Below are 20,389 nucleotides of genomic sequence, written 5' to 3' on the forward strand. Positions count from 1 at the left end.
TATAAAAGGGATAAGACCTCCCCATCCCAAGATACAGCCTTTCATCCCCTTCTCCCTTGGGGGAAGTCTTCTCCGATATCCTTTAATAAAGCCTTTTACGTTCCATTCTACACTTGCCTCTGCATGCTTCTCTGGTATTATACTTCAGCATTTGGGGAAGCAAGACTCCTCACGGTAACTGGGATATCATTAGACCACAATGTCCCTGAAGCCAGAAGTAAGACAGGCCGTCAGTATAGGTAGGTAAATGGAGTCAGGTCGGATCAAGGAGGCTCATTTTGAGTGAGTCAGGGAAGTTGGAGACTGCCCCCTGAAGTATTGAAACGCTAATTCCTTCAGAGCCCTTCCTCCACCCAAATCAAGAACCTACCCCAGCGCCAACCTGTTGCTAAGGTAACCTGTCCCAGGAATTGCCCCACCCTAGAGGGAGCTATAAGGCTTTTACTTAATGTGGCTCCATTTTACTTAAAGGGGCTCCATCCTGCCCTGCCCCTTTCAGCTTCCCCCCTTTTCCCACCTTTTGGCCGTCCCAGGGAGCATTCCTGGGCCTAGTCACATAGGCAGGAAGGAGAAACATAGGGGTAGAGGGCAGGGGAACAAAGGAAGCCTAGGACACATAAAAAGGGCAGAACACCTCCCTCCTGGGGAAACCAAGATGCCAGCTATGGCCCCCTTCTTCCTCCCAGGAGAAGTCTACGTTACCCCTTATTAAATAAACCCTGCTTTATCTCCTTGCCTGCGTGCTTCTCTAATGTTCAAACTTCAACTTGTGGGGGAGCAGGACTGTCACCGATGACCGGGGGGATCATCCCTAGGTGTTAGTAAAAGGAGGCTACAAATGTCCTCGTTCCGCCCATCTGGGTAGGACCAGAGGAGTGGGACGGGCACAGAGGAGGTGTTTCCTGGCCGCGCACCCCACACCCAGCCACAGCCTCCCGACAGCCGCCCAGAAGCCACGCTGCGACGCCCTCACCAGGACCCAGGCGGCCTCGCAGCTGTAGTTACTTCCCTTCCCGCGGCTCCCGTCTCAGAGACCCGGCCTCCAAATGGGGTGGGGTAGGTCCTTTGGCTCTTCTCCTCCCAAGCAGCAAGAAGCATGTTTATGGGACACTTAATGAGATCTAATAAAACGGCTGATAACTTCGGCCTCCGGAAGCATGGAGTCCCTCGCTAGGTAGACGCCGCGGCGGTGACTGACAAACCTGAGGCAGGGCGACTCCGAGAAGGCGTGTGCCACACGGTGGCGCCCAGACCACTCGGACCACGCAGACGGGCGGAAACCATGGCAACCCTTTGAGTCGCTCCTGGCCGTGCGCAATGACGGCGTGGGGAGCGCCCGATTATGACGCAGGGAGCAGCGAGGGCTCCGCGTTCTCGCGTGACCGCGGGCGCAGCCTCCGGGCCTCGCAACAGCAGCAACGGCAGAGGCAGGCGGGGTCAAGATGGTGGCTCCGCGGGCGGGGGAGGCGGTGGAGGGAGGAGGAGCCAGTCCATAGCCAGCCGGAAACACCGACACCCAGAGACCTCCCGGGGAGCCGCCGCTGCCGCTGCCTCAGCCGCCGCCGCCTCCGCCGCCTGCTCCAGCTCGGGAGACGCGAGCGGGCGGCGGGGCGGGCCGCGAGAGACAGGAGAGGAGGGAGGGTGGGGGCGGAGTCGCCCGCCCAGCCCCCGCCCCGGCCGCGGTCCCGGGCCCTGCCCCGCGCGCCCGGCCCGGCCCGCCCAGCCCCGGTGTGGCAGCGGCTCATGGCGGCGGTGGGGCCCCCGCAGCAGCAGGTGCGGATGGCCCATCAGCAGGTCTGGGCGGCGCTCGAGGTGGCGCTCCGGGTGCCCTGCCTCTACATCATCGACGCCATCTTCAACTCCTACTACGATTCCAGCCAAAGCCGGTTCTGCATCGTGCTCCAGATCTTTCTCCGGCTCCTTGGTAAGGAGACGGGGCGGCCCGCCGGCCGAGACGTGGCCCTGGCGGCCGGCGGGCGCGCGCGCCTTTGGGAACCACGGTCTGATGCCCCAGAGGGGCCCTTGGCGGGGCGGCGGGGGCAGGAAGTGGCACTAGTCTCGGAGTTGACAGCCGAGCGGTCTCGGCGAGGCAGCCCGCTGGAGCGTGGCACCTGAGAGGGGCAGCGAGTCTGCCTGAGCGCGGCTCCCCGCCTGCTGCTCTCCAGGGGCACGAGTGCCCGTTTACCGCGTCCTCTGCGGCAGCCTTGGAAAAACACAGCGACTCTGCTTGTCCTGGTCACTCTATGTGACCTTGGACTTGTGCCAATGTGTGGGCCTCAGTGTCCCCCTTTTTAAAATGCAGTTTTTGTGTGTTGTCACTTCTGCATCCGCGGGTGAAGTGTCTGCGGTAAATGACATCCTAGCCAAGGAGACAGGGTTTTGAATGTCAGACCTTGAAGCCATTACCAAAAACCCTCACGATTTCTTGTTAGAAGCTTGCTTCTAACTAGTCCTAACATTTTGCATGAAGGAACGGAGAAGGCACTGACATTTGCAGCAGGGACTTCTGCATGTGGATGGAGTATCAAAAGCATTTTCTGTTTCACTCTGCATCTCCATCTTCACGTACATCACCAGAGTGAGAAGCATTTTTTTGTGTAAAAGAATTTTTTTTCAGTAATCAAAACTCGGCAAATTTTATTGATGAGGTAATTCTTGTGATCAATCTTTAGCAGGCTAGTGCTTTTGAAGAGTTGCTGAGGGCAGGCCGATACTGAGATCCTTACCAACCCAACTGATTCTGAAAGAATCACAAGCCATCTGTTGCTTTATGCTTACAAAAAAAGAGTGAAGATGAAGATTAAATTTTTTTCTTAGCAATAAGTAACATTTTACAATAGTCTGGGGCTTTACTTTTTCATAGTATTTTCATTGATATGATTTAACCTAACCATCAGACATCCCTCAGAGGTCGATGGTTTTATTCTCATTTTACAAATGAGGAAACTGAGGGTCATAAAGGTTAAGTGTTTTGCTGTTGGTACACAGCTGGTATGTGTTTGCCAGAACCTGGGCTTAAAGATTCTTTGACATTAAGTATGGTTTACTTTCCTCCTCAGTATGTTGAAATTCAGATCCAGAACGCTATACTAATGCCCACAGGCTTATCTTAAAACTAAACCCTGTAATGTGGTGTTTTTTAGCACAAGGCTTTTTAAAAACCCACTGGCTACTTAATTCCAACCATTCCTACTTTCCTTCAGAAAAGTGTACTATCACTGTTATTAGTAGCAAAAATAGGACTGTGTTTGATAGAATTCTGCATATTCAGTCAAGAAATAGTGGAGCCACTGCCTTGAACATCCTTATGGCATAACTACAGATTGTCTGAGAACCCTAAGGGACCTGGTATTTTACTGCAGAACTCTGTTGAGCTTCAGCCTACACAGCTTTAATAAAAAAGGAGTGTTTTCCTTAATTAAATCATTTGTAATTTAAGAACATTAAGCAAAGTAATCTGTTTTACTTATGCTTTCTTTTTTTTTTTAATAATCATGGAAGTTTTGTATTTGAAAGTTTACAGAAGAACTTTTTGGTGAGTTACTTAAATGCTCTGTATCTAGGTTGTATTCTTTTTATAAAGATGGATAATGGTGGTATCTCTTAGGGCTTAGAACAGTAAATGAGTTAGGATGTAACCTTTTAAAACAACACTATGTAAGTGTTAGTTGTTAGTAACCTACTTTACTTTAAAAAATATTTTAATGTTTCAGTTAAGATCATACATTGTTACATATATTTTGGTCTTTTGAAGACATCAGCAAAATGTTTATTTGAAAATTTTGACCTCAGAATATTCTCTGGGTCAGTTTTTGTGAGAAATATTTTTCAAATCTATCATCTTGATTGTTCCTTATATCGTGCCGGTGTAATTGTGCTAATTTTTCATGTTTGTAAGATTGAAAGTTACTGATTTGGGTGCTAAAACATTAACTCTAAATAAAAGCGAATATATATTTTTTTAAATGACAGGCGGGTGTGTAAAAGATACTAATGTAGGGTTGGGGTTATAGCTCAGCCATAGAGTGCTTGCCTCGCACATGTGAGGCACTGAGTTCAATCCTCAGCACCACATAAAATAAATAAAGCAAATATATATTTTTAAAAAAGATATTAATGGTAGTTGAAATTAATTTTTCTTCATTTTTTTCCTCAGTTCTAGTCAGAACTTATCAATCTCACCTTTTCACACATTACCAGTTTTTTGTTGTTGTTGTTTTTGTAGTGTTTGAAGTGTTTATTCCTCTCTGCCTGCAAAAGGGTACAGCAACTGTACTTTGAGTATCAAACTAATTAGAGATTTCAGTAGGTCAGAAGGTAAAGCATCTCATTTTGGAGCTTCAGATAAAGTCATAGGACATTATATAGAATGTTTAAGAATTTAAAGGTCTTTTAAAAGTTTTTTTAGTGTATTTTGTTGTTGTTTAGGTGGACACAATACCTTTATTTTATTATGTGGTGCTGAGGATCAAACCTAGTGCCTCAAACTTGTACTCGTTCAACCACTGAGCCACAACTCAGCCCAAGGCTCTTTCTTAACAAGTGTTAAATGCTAAATGAAACTCAGTTCTGAGCAGCATAATGCTGAATGAGCAAACTTATATCCAAGACAGAAAATGCAAGCATAGAAGTTTGTTTTAATAGTATTACTCATATGGTGGTAGGTAATTCATTGAGTTGGCAAAGGGCTTTCTAAACATAAAAGAAAACTCAGAAATGACAGGGGAAATCTCACAAATAAGAGTACATAAAAATGAAAAACTTATTTATGGCAAAACAAAATAAAAAATCCTTGGCTGGGGGTGTAGCTTAGTGTGGTAGAGGGCTTGCCTAACATGAGTGAGTTTGATCCTCAGCAAAGGCTTACCCCCCCAAAAAAAAAAATCTTAAAAATGACAAACTGAGGGGAAAATACTAAGAGTTTCACTTCAATTAAAAAAATTTTAAAAACCTTATACTCACATGGGCCCTACAGTTCACAATAAACAAAATACACATGGTCATTAAGCAAAAGAAAGCATGACTTAGCCTCATCTAGCATTTAAGAAATACATTCATAATAGAATTTCACTCATTAGATTGGTAAAGAGTTCACATTGTGATTAAAAAGTACTTTTGGCAAAGTTATTATTTGAAAAAGGAAAATTTATATGGTTTTGGTAGTCCTAACTTCTGTATAAAACCATTTGGCACTGTCAACTTGACATTTTCTCTATACCTTTGAACTCATGGTTCTAGTTCTGTGGATTTGACCTAGTGATTATAGCTATACAAAGGCTGTGAGCAAGGATACTCATTTGAGCACTACTGGAAATAATAACAACAAGAAGCCCAAACTTTAATGTGTATTAGATGGAAATCTGTTCTTTGTATTAGGCCTTGCCATATGATAGAGTTCTTGAAAAGAATGAGATCGTTATTTGTGGTACTGAATGAAATAGTTAATTTTGGTGCCGCAGGTGTTTCTCAACAGTGGCACTGTATACATTTCGGACAGGGTAATTCTGTGTTGGGAGGGTGCTGTCCTGTATATTGTAGGATTTTTCTTCCCACTATATGCCAGTAGCACACCCCAACATGCACACACACAGCCAAAACTGTGTCTAGATTTTGCTGTAAGTTCTCTGAGGGGCAATTTCAGCCCTTGTTGAAAATCGCTGGGATAGACAGATAAACCAGTAGTACAGAATACACAGTCCAGAAATAGACCATCAGTCTATATATAGAAACTTGATGTGTTTCAAGGTAGAATTGAATCACATTGAGTTAAATATGGTCTAATTAGTGGTCATTTACTTATTCATATGGAAAAAATTATACTGGACCTTACTTCATGTCTATAAAGTCAGTTCTTTGTGAACCTAATACCTAAATGTAAAATGCGGACCTTTAAGTTTTTAGAAGAAATGTGGATTTTTTTCAACCTAAGTATTTTTAAATACTTTAAAAATACATAAAAGCAAATATAGAAAATAGATTGATAAATGAGGTTAAGATTAGAAACCTGTTAATCAAAAGACAGCATCCCCAAAAAAAGCAAAAAAAGAAGGTGTATATATATGCATGTGTGCTTAATAGTTTGTCAAGATGTACAAGAAACTTAGTAAAATAGTATAATACAGAAAAAAACCCCAGTGTTTATCCTATTCTCACCAACCCAGAATACTTCACTTCTGGTCACCAAAATGTGTATGTGGATTTCTCCTTACTATCAACCAATTCTGCAACACATTCTTCAGGGATGACCACTGGGTATCCTTAAATTTAATGCTGACATGTACCATCAGAACCCACTGGTTGTGGGTTCAGTTTCACAAGATTGCCTCTTACTTCAGGTACCATTCACAAACACAGGTTGTGGCATGTGTTTCTGACCTGTGATCTATAAATCAGGGTTTCCATGACCTTCTCCTGGTTCACTTAGTATGCTAAAGTAGTTCACAACTCAGGGGAATGCTTTACATACATTTACTATTTATTATAAAAACTGGACAATCAGATAAAAAAGATGCATAGGCCAGGGAGGACAAGGGGAGGAGTGTGGCGCTTCCATGCCCTCTCTGGGCCCACCACTCTCCAGGAACCTCCATGTGACCAGCTCTCTGGAAGGCCGCAGGACCCAGTCCTTTTGGGATTTTGTGGTAGTTCCATTATGATTATGATGGTCAATGATTGATTAAATCATTGACCACTGATTTAGCAACTCGACCTTCAACCCTTCTCACCTCCTCAGGATTGCGGGGTGAGAATGGCACCAAATATTACAGGCTTTTAATCGTTTGGTTGTCAACCAGTCCCCATCTGAGCCTATCCAGGAGCCCCTCAGCCGTCTCCTTAGTATACAAAACAGTCTCCTCACTCTGGATTCAAAAGATTTTAGGAGCAATGTGTTAGGAATCTGGATGAAGATCAAATATAACTATATATTTCCCAGTACTATAGATAAGTAAGAGACTAGAAAAACTTGGTTAACTCTTCATTTAATGCCACAATAGGGTTTGGCTTTTTCTTTTTTTTTTTCCCCTAAATCTATGTTTATGTACTTACAATAAAAACACACTTGTTACAGTTTTAGTTCAAAGACAAAATTTAATTTACTTATTTATTTATTGGTAATGGAGATTTAACCAGGGATGCTTTACCAGTAAGCTATATCTACAGCTTTTTCTATCTCTTATTTTGAGTCTTAAATTGCTGAGGCTGGCCTCAAACTTGTGATCCTCCTGCCTCTGCGTTTTGAGTTGCTGGGATTACAGGTGTGCACCAATATGCTGAACACACACACAAAAAAACTGTCATGAATAAAAGATTCAGAATATCAGGGTTTAAAAACTAAAATGGGAGCTGGATAGCAAATTTGTCTTTATGATATAGTTTTTTCTTTATAAAGAAAAGTGTTTTTTCTTTATAAAGCTGGTCATTTATAAGTCTTACTAAAAAGCTATCCCTGGACTTTATTTTCATAGACCTACAGGATAAATACCAAGAGTTTCATGTCTAAAGTTGTGAAAATGCAAGGAAACTTTGATATTATTAACAGTACTCCCTAAAGATCACCAGAGAGATTGTTACTTTGAAGACTTATTACTTGGAAAGTAGATGTTGTTTTCTGTAAAATGAGAGCTGATTCTTCCCACATCTCAAATATAGAAGCATGAGTATTAAAAAGACAAATAAAAAAAACCTCATCTACCAACCAACTTTGGGTAGGAATTAAAACAAGTATGCTAATCTTGAAATGTTTACTCATTATTATACCTTGGGAGTGTGATTTAGTCAGGAAAGAGTAGATCCAGATTGTTACTTCCTAGGTCATATCCAAATGTTGAGGCTGTAGTCTCACTACATTATTTAATCCTATCCTATTCTTTTTTTTTTTTTTTTTTTTTGCTTTGGTATATTTGCATAAAGCAGAATGGTACTATTTATCCAGAAGTGTCTAACACCCAAATCATTCCTTTATTTGTGTGTAAAAATCACCTTCAGAGATAAAACATGAGAATAAAAAGGATTGGTTATAAAATTACAGCAAAGCTTATGAATAGTCACTGGAGATGATTAATTTACCAACTGGAATAGCACGTTGACAAAATCATTTATAGTCCCTGTTGACTTTCTCCCTTTTTAAGTGGCATAAAATAGAACTTTTGTTTTTATTTTGACTCAACTTAGATGATTAGTTCATCTTTGTCTCAGGAACAGTACTGAATTTTATTTTTCCATATAGAGAAAGTAAGATCATATATAGTATATAGTAGGCTCAGTTCATTCCATTTCCTTGTTACCTTGCATGAAAAAAAAGTTTCTAATCCTTAAAAGAAAAAGAAATCCATTTCTATTGAAAGCGCCCAATACTAGAAGCCTATTGGGATCGAGAAGCAGGTCATTATTATTCAGAGGTTTATGTATGTTCCAGTCATTTGTGTCCTTTTGCTTTTTTCACAAGTGACCTATAACATAGACACAGGATAAATTTTAAGTCTGTGGGCAAAGTCATCACTTAAAGCAACTGGAACATGCCCTGGCTTTTACATGTAACATGTTGTGAAGTGCTTCTACTATAACATGCAGCCTCTTTTTTGATAACATGAAGTACAATGGCCAGGCAGGTGTTAAATTGGAGTTTGTCATTTTTTCTGTATCTCAAGGTATGGTTTCTTAACTTTGAACATTATGCAATTATGAGCCAAAATAAACTTTTCCTCCTTTAAGTTCATTTTCTCAGGTATTTTGTCATAGGCAAAACGTTAACTGACATATTCCTGCATTACAAGTGCAAAACTCAAAACTTCTAAAGCCTAACTCACCTTAAACCAGAATGAGTTTTTCCTTGTGATTTCCAATTTCAATTGAAGGTACTGTTATTATTCTACAGGCCCCACATCCTCAAGTTTTGCCAATTAGTTCCTAAATTCTACCAACATCTTTTCCTCTCTCAATGATACCAATCAGTCTGTATCTAAAAACTTATCTTGTACAGATCCATCCAAAGTTGTCGCCAAATTGCCTTTATTAATTTCTTTACTCAAAATACATTCTTCAGTGGCTCTGAAATACAGTAAACCAAAACCTATACTCCTTGTCTTGGCATTCAAGGATCCAACTTGCTATTTGCTTTAGAGGGGTATTGCTCTCAATATACGCACACATGCACATATACACAAATGTGTCACACTTGTTTCCCACACACATTCCTTACTCTACCATAATTACATCCGTGTTTACAATTCTCTCTCTGTCCCACCAGCCTTCCCTAAACTGACAAGTCAGATTATCCATTCTAGGAACCCACTTTCTTTGACAGTGACTTTTCCTTCAGCATACCTACAGAATTTAAGTGAATCACTTAATAGTCGTGCACCACCTGAAATTGCAGTTTGTACTTATCTGTATCATCTACCTTATTATACAATAGGTCCCTGATAGCTAGCAAGGATTCCATCTTGTGCATCAATGGATCCCTCAATCTGTGTTACAAAATAAGTTCATTACTACTCACTAGAGAAGTAAATGGTTCTGTCATGTGGATTATGTTTTTTAAAGGCATTCACAAAATAAAGGCTGCTTGAAAAATCAAGTTTGTGATAATGCAGAGCTGCTCATCATGTGGAAGAAGACGGAGATGAGAAAGGGTGACCAGGGACAAAATATCCCCTTGAAAGGCCATGCCCCCAATGACCTACTTCCTCCAACCAGGTCCCACTTCCAAAAGTTTCCAACACCTCCCAGGAGCCCATTAAATGAAGTGTCCATAGATGGATTAATCCATTCATTGAGTCAGAGCCCTCCTGTTCTCATAGGATCTGATAGGACCCAAAGGTCGTATCTCTGAACACTGATACACTGGGGACCAAGCCTTAGACACATGACCTTTTGGGGGACATTTAAAATCCAAACCATAAGAGAGTTGAACTAGGTGAATATTTGGATGTCATTCCCCAAATTAAAACCTTGTAAAATGTGTCTTATTATAATCTCATTTTTTAAAATATTTATATTTTAGGTGTAGATGGATACAACACAGTGCATTTGTTTTTATGTGGTGCTGAGGATTGAACCCAGGTCCCGCCCGTGCTAGGCGAATGCTCTACCGCTGAGCCACAATCCCAGCCCTATAATCTCATTTTAAAAAGTATTTTTTGCCAGCGCACAAAGAAAGATGGGGCCACTGTATGTCATCAGGCTGTTTATGTGATAGTCACATGTGGAATGGAGGAGAGGAATGTTACTATTATTATTTTTTAACGTGTTTTGATTTTCTGAAAGTTACTTGTATAATTTGAAGAATAAAAAGGGTTGGTTATTTGAAGAAATTAATTCAGTAATGCATAGAGAAAAGGGAACTTTGCACTTTTGAAATCTGAAGGAAAATATGGTTTTTTAAAAAAAGTGAATTTGGACCCTTGGATAATGCTCAAATTTAAGGATCAGGAAAAATATAAGAGCTGGTAAGGATTCACAACTGGAAGAAAAGGAGGAAATTAAAACTTAAACTTGACTTCTTGAAGATTTTTTAAATGAAAGAATTATAAGATTTAATGGACCAAGTGTTTTCCATTTTGGATATTTTTAATTAACAGTTTTAGATGGAGTTAAATTTTCAATGATTATGAAATTACAAAGGACATATTCTTCTGAGTTTTTTTTAACTTATTAAAAGATACATATCCTTACAAATGTGTCCTGAAGATAATTTAGGAATTTCATTCCTGACATATAGTATGATGGAATTTACTTTGGAAATTAGAAAAAAAGGGGTGAGATTTTTAAAATTATTGTTAGGTTTGCTTTTTAACCTTGACTTTACAAAACCTTATTGGCCCTTAAGCCTAAGTTGTCTTAAGGCTTAATGTTCATAACTTAGGAAATATTCATAATTAAGTAATAATTATTAGTATAAAACACATTTCATTCAAATGACCTTTCCTTTTTCTTTTTTAGGTATATTTGTATCCAGTATTGTTCTTATTTTGTCACAGCGATCACTTTTCAAGTTTTACATGTACAGCTCAGCCTTTCTACTAGCTGCAACTTCAGTGTTGGTGAATTACTATGCTTCTTTGCACATTGACTTCTATGGTGCCTACAACACATCAGCTTTTGGAATTGAGCTGCTTCCTCGAAAAGGGCCCTCATTATGGATGGCACTCATTGTTTTACAGCTAACATTTGGAATTGGATACATCACACTACTCCAGATTCATTCCATCTATTCACAATTAATTATTTTGGATCTCTTGGTTCCTGTAATAGGCTTAATCACAGAGCTACCCTTACATATCAGAGAGACTTTAGTTTTTACCTCTTCATTGATTCTCATATTAAATACAGTGCTTGTCTTAGCAGTGAAACTTAAGTGGTTTTATTATTCCACACGATATGTTTATCTTTTAGTGAGGCACATGTATCGAATTTATGGATTACAGTTATTGATGGAGGACACATGGAAGAGGATTCGTTTCCCAGATATACTTCGAGTCTTCTGGCTAACAAGGATTACAGCTCAGGCTACAGTGTTAATGTACATTTTAAGGATGGCAAATGAAACTGAGTCCTTTTTCATTTCTTGGGATGATTTCTGGGACCTCATTTGCAATCTTATAATTAGTGGATGTGATTCTACACTAACTGTCCTGGGCATGAGTGCTGTAATTTCCTCAGTAGCCCATTATTTGGGACTTGGAATATTGGCCTTTATTGGATCAACTGAAGAAGATGACAGGCGGCTTGGCTTTGTAGCACCTGTTTTATTTTTTATTTTGGCTCTTCAGACTGGTTTAAGTGGGCTAAGACCAGAAGAGAGACTTATTCGCTTAAGTAGAAACATGTGCCTTTTATTAACTGCAGTCCTGCATTTCATCCATGGAATGACAGACCCTGTATTAATGTCTCTCAGTGCCTCCCATGTATCATCTTTTCGTAGACATTTTCCTGTTCTGTTTGTCTCTGCTTGCCTGTTTATTCTTCCTGTTTTACTTAGTTATGTTCTTTGGCATCATTATGCACTAAATACATGGTTGTTTGCAGTTACAGCCTTTTGTGTGGAACTCTGCTTAAAAGTAATTGTTTCTCTCACTGTCTATACACTGTTCATGATTGATGGCTATTATAATGTCCTCTGGGAAAAGCTTGATGATTACGTCTACTATGTTCGTTCAACAGGCAATATTATTGAATTTATATTTGGAGTAGTAATGTTTGGAAATGGGGCTTATACTATGATGTTTGAGTCAGGAAGTAAAATTCGGGCTTGTATGATGTGCCTACATGCCTATTTTAACATCTACTTACAAGCAAAGAATGGCTGGAAGACATTTATGAATCGTAGAACTGCTGTGAAGAAAATTAATTCACTTCCTGAAATAAAAGGGAGCCGCTTGCAAGAAATAGATGATGTATGTGCAATTTGCTATCATGAGTTTACAACATCTGCTCGTATTACGCCATGTAACCATTATTTCCATGCACTTTGCCTTCGAAAATGGCTGTACATTCAAGATACTTGTCCAATGTGCCATCAAAAAGTGTACATCGAAGATGATAGCAAGGATAATGCAAATATCTCTAACAACAATGGCTTTATTGCACCCAATGAAAATGAAAATCCAGAGGAAGCTATAAGGGAAGATGCTGCTGAATCTGACAGGGAATTGAACGAAGACGACAGTACAGATTGTGATGATGATGTTCAAAGAGAAAGAAATGGAGAGATTCAGCACACAGGTGCAGCAGCTGAAGAATTTATTAATGATGACACTGACTGATTAAAATAGCATTTACTAATCATTGAGGTATTTGTTTAAAATTCAGTTCATCCAAAATGGAGTAATATGCTTCACTTCAGTGTGTAACCAAGCACAAAAACAGTATCAATGTTGAATCTGTGAATGGTTTTCCGTTTACTGTGATGTGCTACTGTAAATATACCTCTTTAATTACTTCTGGTCTCTTTGGTGACCTATTTAAATTTGTGTACATTATTGTACATAGAATAAAATGTTTTCACGTTTTTATGACAAAATTTGAACAAATAGCTTTTTGATAGATAAAATAATCATACAGTGCGTCAACTGTGCCAAAAATTCCTCAATGAAATTATATAATGTATCTAACTCTGGACCCTAGTTTTTCTTTAAAACGGGTGGGAGAATGAAATTGCAAATCGGGAAATCACATTAAAGTCTAGGAAAGACAGTTTGGATCAGAGGAGAAAGGCTATAGAATGTTTTAGAATTAAGAGAAAAATGAGCTAGCTAGATGCAACTGAGAACTTTTTAAACTTGGAGTAGCAATGTAGTTGAGCTGGGTTCAAAAGTCATGAGACAGAGGCTGTGAAAGTTGAGCAATAGGCTTATATCAACTAAGCTTTGATATAGACCAGAAAGTACTATTTAATTTTTAGGTAAAATCAGTCATTCTGTTTGAAGTATTATAAAATTGTATTTTCATACTTGATTACACAATGAAAATAGGTGTGTGATCTAATCATTTTAAACTAGAGCATTAAATGATATTAAAAATCTTGATCTGATTTTATAGATAAAATTGAAGATGATACCTATTTAGATGACATCCAGAGAATTTTCTTTATTAAAACTTAAAGTCAGTTTTATCATGAAATTGTTACATACATGATGGAAAATGGAAGATATACCAGTATCAGGAAAAAAATAATTTAATGGTGTTGTTATAGAGTGTATTGGCTAATTCAAGTGGATCTTCATCTCTTACTGCTGACATTATCTCCAGTATTTGACTAAAACAAAACAAAAAAGGATGGTTAAATTTCCAAGCATATATTCTGTTCTAAAGGTATATAATATTTTTTTCATATAAAGGAAGACCTTGTACTACCTTTAACAATAAGCTTAACAGTTGTTTTTAGCAATATCAATAGAAAAAACTTTGTAGCAGCAATTAGAGACAAAGTGCTGAAGCTGACTTGGGTAGAAATAGAACCAAGAACAGCATCAAGTAAGTTTAAAATTGGCCTTCTATACCATGTGTACCACAATCATGGCGTTAACCCAGCAGAAAGGAAGCATCCTTTAAAACTGTAGGTCATAACACTTCAGTGAGTCATGATGAACATTTTAAAAATTAGGATATGTATATTGCATGTAATGAGGGTAAGTACTTTTCTACTTTGGGTTCAGTTTTATTTACATTTATTTGTATATAATGATAACTAGGAGGACAGCACCCCAAATTTTCTTTATACAGACTTACTAACCCACTGTTTTAAGAACTAGTCCTTTAAAGATACCGAGAAATGGCTACATAACCACTAAGAATGACAGCAAAAGAAGAATAAAGTGTGGATGAGGGTGAGGGCTTTATGTTCCTATACTTTCTATCCTGTAAGACAGAGAACAGCCCTTGGGTCGGTCTATCAACTTTCTTTACCTAAAATGATAATTGTCAGTGTTTCCTAACTATTACATATAGGTAAGATACGTGAATTAGAAGGTTCTAGGTAAATTAAACATTTAGATACTCTTTGTAATAAGTTTTCTGGTCCCTTTATGGGTATTTTAACTGTGAACACTCAAAGGAATTGGTAATACAAAGTGTATGGCAATCTTCAAACATCTCTTGCCATCCAGTCTATTTTTATGTGGTTTCAATGGCCTAAAGCTGAAGTTATTTTTTTTTAAATTTGCTGTAGTTGTAGATGGACAGAATGCCTTTATTTTATTTATTTTTATGTGGTGCTGAGGATTGAACCCTTTGCTTCACACATGCTAAGCAAGTACTCTGCCACTGAGCTACAGCCCCAGCCCTGAAGATATTCTTAAAAAAATAATTAAAAATGCATATTGTCCTTGAGAATTCAATGATTTTGTTTATACAGCACACCAGGCATAGGTTTTCAGTTATGCAAGATCTGTACAATCCCTACTACCTATCTCCTTTCCTATCCTTCCCCACACTGATTACTAATGATACCTTAAAATCATGCCATTCTCCTGTTTGAAATCTTTGGGTTCTGATAAAGTCAAAACTAAGGTTGACATAAAGAGCTGGACAATCCAGCCTCATTCTGCTGCCTTCTACCTAATCCATGCATCCTACTTATTCCCACACTAGGCTCCGTGCTATAGATCAGCCAAGTCTTTTCTGTGTCTGCCTTTGCTCAAGGTGTTTGTCTTTGACTGGCCTAACTCCCAGTTATGCTAAGTAAACAACTGAAATGTCACCTTAAAGCACTGCTAGTTCCTTTCAAGGCAGACAGTTGCTATGTCTCTGGTCCCAGTTAAATTCGATATGTGCCCATTAACATGATAAAACTAGCTTTCCTAGTTTGTTATAAGATTCACTGTAGCTTTTGACACGAGTGAGTATTTTCATGTGCTAAAATTATAATAAAATGACTCAAGTTACTACCTTTTAGGAAATATACTATGAAGTTCTGCCCCCCTTGTTAAATTTTTTGATTGGGAAAAGGAAATTCTTTCGTTTATTATTTTGTTCTAAGGCTTAAAGAAATGTGTGATTTCCTAAGGTTATCAAATCATTTAAAATGCAAGTATCAATTAAAAAAGGTCTGCTAAGGCTAACTGATTACAAACAGCAGCAATGAAGTTACATAAGAATAAACTTCAACAAGGTAAGGTGATATGAATAGTTTTAAGATCCTACAAAATGATAGGTGACCAATTAGATTTTTTCATTGCTAAATTAAAAGTCACTGAATTAAGAGAAAGTGAATATAGGAGCTGAGATAACAGCAATAGGTACAAATTCAGATTCCTCCAAATCACTATTAAAATGACCTTTGACCTGAACTTTAACTTCGGGTCATGAAGATGTGTCCCTGCAGATTCATTATTTCTAACATGTACCATTGTGGTGTACGTTTGTTAAAGACTGACCCGAACTTGACTTGGATTTTATGAAACTTTGAATTTTCTTCCTTGAGTTCATTTTGTAAGTGGCATTTGGTGGTTATTGTCAATAATTTTTAAAGACCATAACAGCAAAACACTTACATTATATGACAGGGTTCATTTCTGTCTTTTAAACAATGCCCATTTTCCCATTTCTTTTTTGTAGGAAATGAAGTTTTTACATATTTTGATCCAGCATGTGTATTTTTGACTCCACACCAAGGTGCATCTAGAATTAGGTAAAGAAGTGTCTGTTAAAGGGTTTACTTTTAAAAAATTGTTTTCTTATGAATATTATTAAACAAATACAAAACCTTTTAAGTAACAAGCCATGACTTAGCTTCAAAGCAATGAAATTAATGCATCTGAAAACAGTTCTAAGAAAAGCACGAGATAAAATCCCAAATTGCATTTTAAACATCAAAGACTCACTTTTATGTTATATTTAACAAAAGACCTTAACCTAACAAATATTGTAAAATTATACATGCTTTAACAAAAGATCTAAACCTAAAAGAAATACAATTCTAACATGAAAACATTTGAGATAAATTTCTACAGTGCCACTTCTGAATGTGAAACTGGCCTTGAATACTACTTTGATCATTATAATAGGTTACATATTTTACAAATATTGTACTTTTAATGAAATCTTCTCATTTCATGACTTCCCAAGGAAATAAAAGTAATTTCTCCAGAGTGGCTCAATCTGAACTTTAAACGCAAGGTATAAAAGCCTTGAGCCACAACATTTAGATAAATTTTAGCTTTTATCTCTTTTATTTTAAATAGATTCTAAACTCTTATACAAGTTTTCTCAGTTTACTTTAAAAATGTGGTAGAAGTAGACATTATAAATAAGACATTTGTTAATGTTTTTAAAAGAATTACTTAGGTAATTACTTATATATTTAGTTGTAGATGGACACAATATCTTTATTTTACTCAATATATGTGTGTGTGTGTGTGTATATATATATATATATTTTTTTTTTTTTTTCATGTGGTGCTGAGGATCAAACCCAGTGCCTCACACATGTAAGGCAAATACTCAACCACTGAGCTACAACCCCAGTCCCAATTTTTTGATTTATCTTGAAGCTCTGGATGAAGTCCTGAGTTAGATTCCTTATTTAATTAAATATTCATATAATTACAACCTCTTTGGTTATCATGGATCCTCACACACACATACCCTCCACTTATTTGTATTTTTGAAGTTTTCAGGCTTAGCCAAATTTCTAAAATTGAAAATAAAAACCACTTGCATAATTCTTTACCAATTAAAATAAAATCTTTGGGGAAGTATAACTGTTGAAGCTCAGCATGCTATTTTAGGATATTTAGCAGTGATATTGAAGTAACATCTCCTTCGCTAGCTATTTTCTGGAGGGTAGTAAGTATGGTTTAATATGAAAATATCAACTTACCAGTTTCAATCATTAATTTTTCACTAGGTATTGACTTCAAGACTTCCAAATTAGCCTCAGTTTTCAGTGAGCTTAAAAAAAATAGTGTATATTTACTTTAAAGGTAGCATTTAGTGACTTTTTCATATCATAAACATTTAAATTTTTAAAAACCAAAACCCCGTAACAAATTTATTTTCAATGTACTTTCGAAATTTTTGTATATATACACTCAGATTCTTTACAGAATCCAAATTTAAATCATTTCAACTAGATCTGCCTTTAGAAATGATATTTTTTCAGGTTTATCAATTGATTTTTCAATAGTTTTTCTGTTATCAGTCTAAGTAAAAGCTTAACTTTTTAAAAAATTTATTTGCATAACTGAGAGGTGTTCATAAGGCAGTTAACTTTCATTTTATTAACTTTCATTTTCAGCCCCTGAGACACAGGATTACTGCTCCTAATTCTTCAGCATCCTTTAACAGAATTAGGTATCTGTACTCTTGCTATGGTTTCTTATAAAAAGGACGAACTCCACTCTGAATCTGTCCATGGCTTCAAGACATACTTTAGGCCAATGTGAGGAGATGACCATAGGCAATGTACCTTTTTGTCATCTGGATGGCATGATAAGTAAACATGCACTGAGGAGTTGCAGCCTCTTCAGCCTGGGTGCCCAGAAGGAAAACGCAACCTGTGGCAGCCAAATTCCAAATGATCCAAGACCAATGATTATGGATTTGAGTGCTTGCTGCAATTTGCCAGTGAGGTTTGGGATGGTTTACAATATAATTTGATGACAAATAATACTGTCCTTGTATTTTAAAATAATTATAAATATTAAATCATTTTTAGAAAAGTTGTATGTTCATAGCCAAACTGAGCAGAAGGTAGACATTCTAGGTAACATCTCATGCCCCCGTGTAAACATAGCCAACCACCCTCTAAAAATCCACAATACAGTGGTACATCTGTTAGAATTAATGAGCCCACATCAAAACATCATCATGGCCCATAAGCCCACAATTGACAATATGGTTCACTCTTGGTGATATACATTCTGTGGGTTTGGACAAACAACATAGATACATCATAATTTCATCTGGAGTAGTTTCACTGTCTAAAAACCCTCTGTGCTCTGCCTATTCATCCCTCCCACACACCCTTCAAGGAAACAAGGAAAATAAACAGTAATCTTGGTGAAATCAGTAAACATTTGGTCTTTTTCTATTCTTTTAGTGGACAGAAAGGAGGAGGGTAGAGGAGGAGGGGACAAGAAATCAAAACTAGTAAATATTTGTTAATCTTGAACCACAACATAGAAAGCACATGGAGAAATGATAAATGACATGTTTAAATGCTTTAAAAAGTTATGTGTCTGCAGAGACACATTAAAAAGAAGCAAACCACATTTCTAAGAACCTGAGAATGAGATATAGAAAGCTAGGATAAAGCAGGGGATAGAAACAAGAGTTGTTTGAAAAGTCTGGGTAAAGAAATGATGGGGCTCCCAGATTACTTATCTATGGTTGAGGAAGGAGGAAACTTAAATCAGAGAGCCCACCAGAGAACAGTAAGCACAAATGAGTAGAGTGCAGGGGTGAGGTGGGCTGAAATGAAGACTGACTGCTGTGGGGAGACCTCTAATCCCATCTTGCTCCAGGACAGTGTCAGGTACGGTTGTCAGTCCCTACCCCACTTTTCCAGCAGAGACCAGAGGATCCCTTTTTGGAGAAATGAACCAACCAGAAAAAGATCTCTATAAAATGTTATTTGGGAATTCCTAGTGGAAAAGTCAGTTCGCCATCTGAGCCTCCCAACTGATGGACTGTCTCCTACAGCACTTTCAAGCAGCTATTTTTTTTTTTTTAATAGACAACGAAGAACTGCCATTGAAGAAAGCCCCAATGATGAGAGAACAAAGGAAGAAATAAAAGCAATCAAAAAATTTTCAACTATAATTCATATCTTTAGAGATGAGAACTCACTGCATCTGTTAAGACTGGTTATTTTTAAAAAGCTTTCAAAGACTGAAAACAAAGGAAGTATTTAATTTTAAAAAGGCTGAAAATAAAGCACTTTTTATAAAAAAAAAAAAAGCAGAAATACAGATGGAAATTGTAGAATAAAAAGAATATCAGACATCAATCTGGGATGCTAAAGAAAAATATGAAGAAAATTCTCCAGGACTGATATAAGCCTCCAGCTGGAAGGGGCCAGTAAGAGAGCAGCATAAAGAGGGACCAGAAAACAAAATAAGAACATCAAAACACATCTTTGTGAAATTCTATAAAACTAGGCATAACTAAAATCTTCCAAAGGAAAAACAGGATCCCCAAGAAGACACAAGGAATCAATATATCAACTAACTATTCACTATCAACTAGAACCTACTGATCAAACAATGTAAGTTCTCAGTGAAAATAATTTCTCATGTAGAATTTCATACCCAGGAAAACTACCAACCAAAAGTTGGTAGTTTCATTTGCTATGCAGGAAAACTTTTAAGAATACAGTAAGTTCATTTTAAAACATGCAAAAATCTCAAAAACTTTACTTCTCATGAAAACTTTCTTAGGAAACAGAGAATTTAGACCACCAAAACAAATAATATTTGGGGCCTCAAAATAGGAGTGCTATCAGACAAGACACTAGTCTAAATTGAAACAGAAAGAGAAGGGTATGGAACTAATGGAGCTATCAGATTATCTAGATAGATTTCCTCATGGAGAAAAACAGATAAAAACATTTTGTAGAACTGTGGCAAGTATTAGAGGGCTTCAAATTTTGAAGAAAACCAAGAAAAGTTACTTCAGAAAAATAAAAGTGGTATACCACATGGATCAGCAGTCAAAAATGTATATAAAGACATAATGAAAATATTGAATATGCATAAACTCAAAAATTCTGAAATAACTACAATGGAAGGAATAATGGAGGTGGAGTTAGTGTGGGATATAAGAATTCCAGTGCTTATAATGAGAATAGGCAAAGGGGATGAATCAGAAGAGTAGAGGCACATAATCTGGAAATACTGTGACATACAGCGAAGTGGTTGCTCTGGAAGAGCTGACTTAGAGGCTGGGG

The 20,389-nt window shown here is 37.6% G+C and overlaps 2 protein-coding genes across 5 annotated transcripts in view; one reads left to right on the top strand and one right to left on the bottom strand.

Moving 5' to 3' along the window:
• Positions 1–1,492: 1,492 nt before the first annotated feature.
• Positions 1,493–13,352, top strand: Rnf139 (ring finger protein 139). Its single transcript, XM_076836273.1, has 2 exons — positions 1,493–1,924; positions 10,942–13,352. The coding sequence occupies exons 1-2, from the start codon at positions 1,744–1,746 to the stop codon at positions 12,762–12,764; spliced, it is 2,004 nt and encodes a 667-aa protein (XP_076692388.1). The 5' UTR covers positions 1,493–1,743; the 3' UTR covers positions 12,765–13,352.
• Positions 13,353–13,561: 209 nt separating this feature from the next.
• Positions 13,562–20,389, bottom strand: part of Tatdn1 (TatD DNase domain containing 1) — a 33,809-nt gene continuing 26,981 nt past the window's right edge. For all 4 annotated transcript variants that reach the window (XM_076836275.1, XM_076836276.1, XM_076836277.1 and 1 more), the window contains 3 exons: positions 17,321–17,391; positions 15,993–16,119; positions 13,562–13,756 (listed from right to left, as the gene is read on the bottom strand). In XM_076836275.1, coding sequence (XP_076692390.1) covers positions 13,660–13,756; positions 15,993–16,119; positions 17,321–17,391 — 295 coding nt within the window. In that variant the 3' untranslated portion in view covers positions 13,562–13,659. The remainder of the gene's footprint in view (positions 13,757–15,992; positions 16,120–17,320; positions 17,392–20,389) is intronic.

The sequence above is a fragment of the Callospermophilus lateralis genome, chromosome 16 (assembly GCF_048772815.1).
Source record: "Callospermophilus lateralis isolate mCalLat2 chromosome 16, mCalLat2.hap1, whole genome shotgun sequence".
In the NCBI taxonomy this organism is placed as follows: domain Eukaryota; kingdom Metazoa; phylum Chordata; class Mammalia; order Rodentia; family Sciuridae; genus Callospermophilus; species Callospermophilus lateralis.

Bases quoted from the DNA above. Each gene is read 5' to 3' on its own strand.
- Rnf139 (XM_076836273.1), top strand. From the start codon at position 1,744: ATGGCGGCGGTGGGGCCCCCGCAGCAGCAGGTGCGGATGGCCCATCAG. The intron at 1,925-10,941 runs GTAAGGAGACGG...TTTCTTTTTTAG, and splicing joins GATCTTTCTCCGGCTCCTTG to GTATATTTGTATCCAGTATT.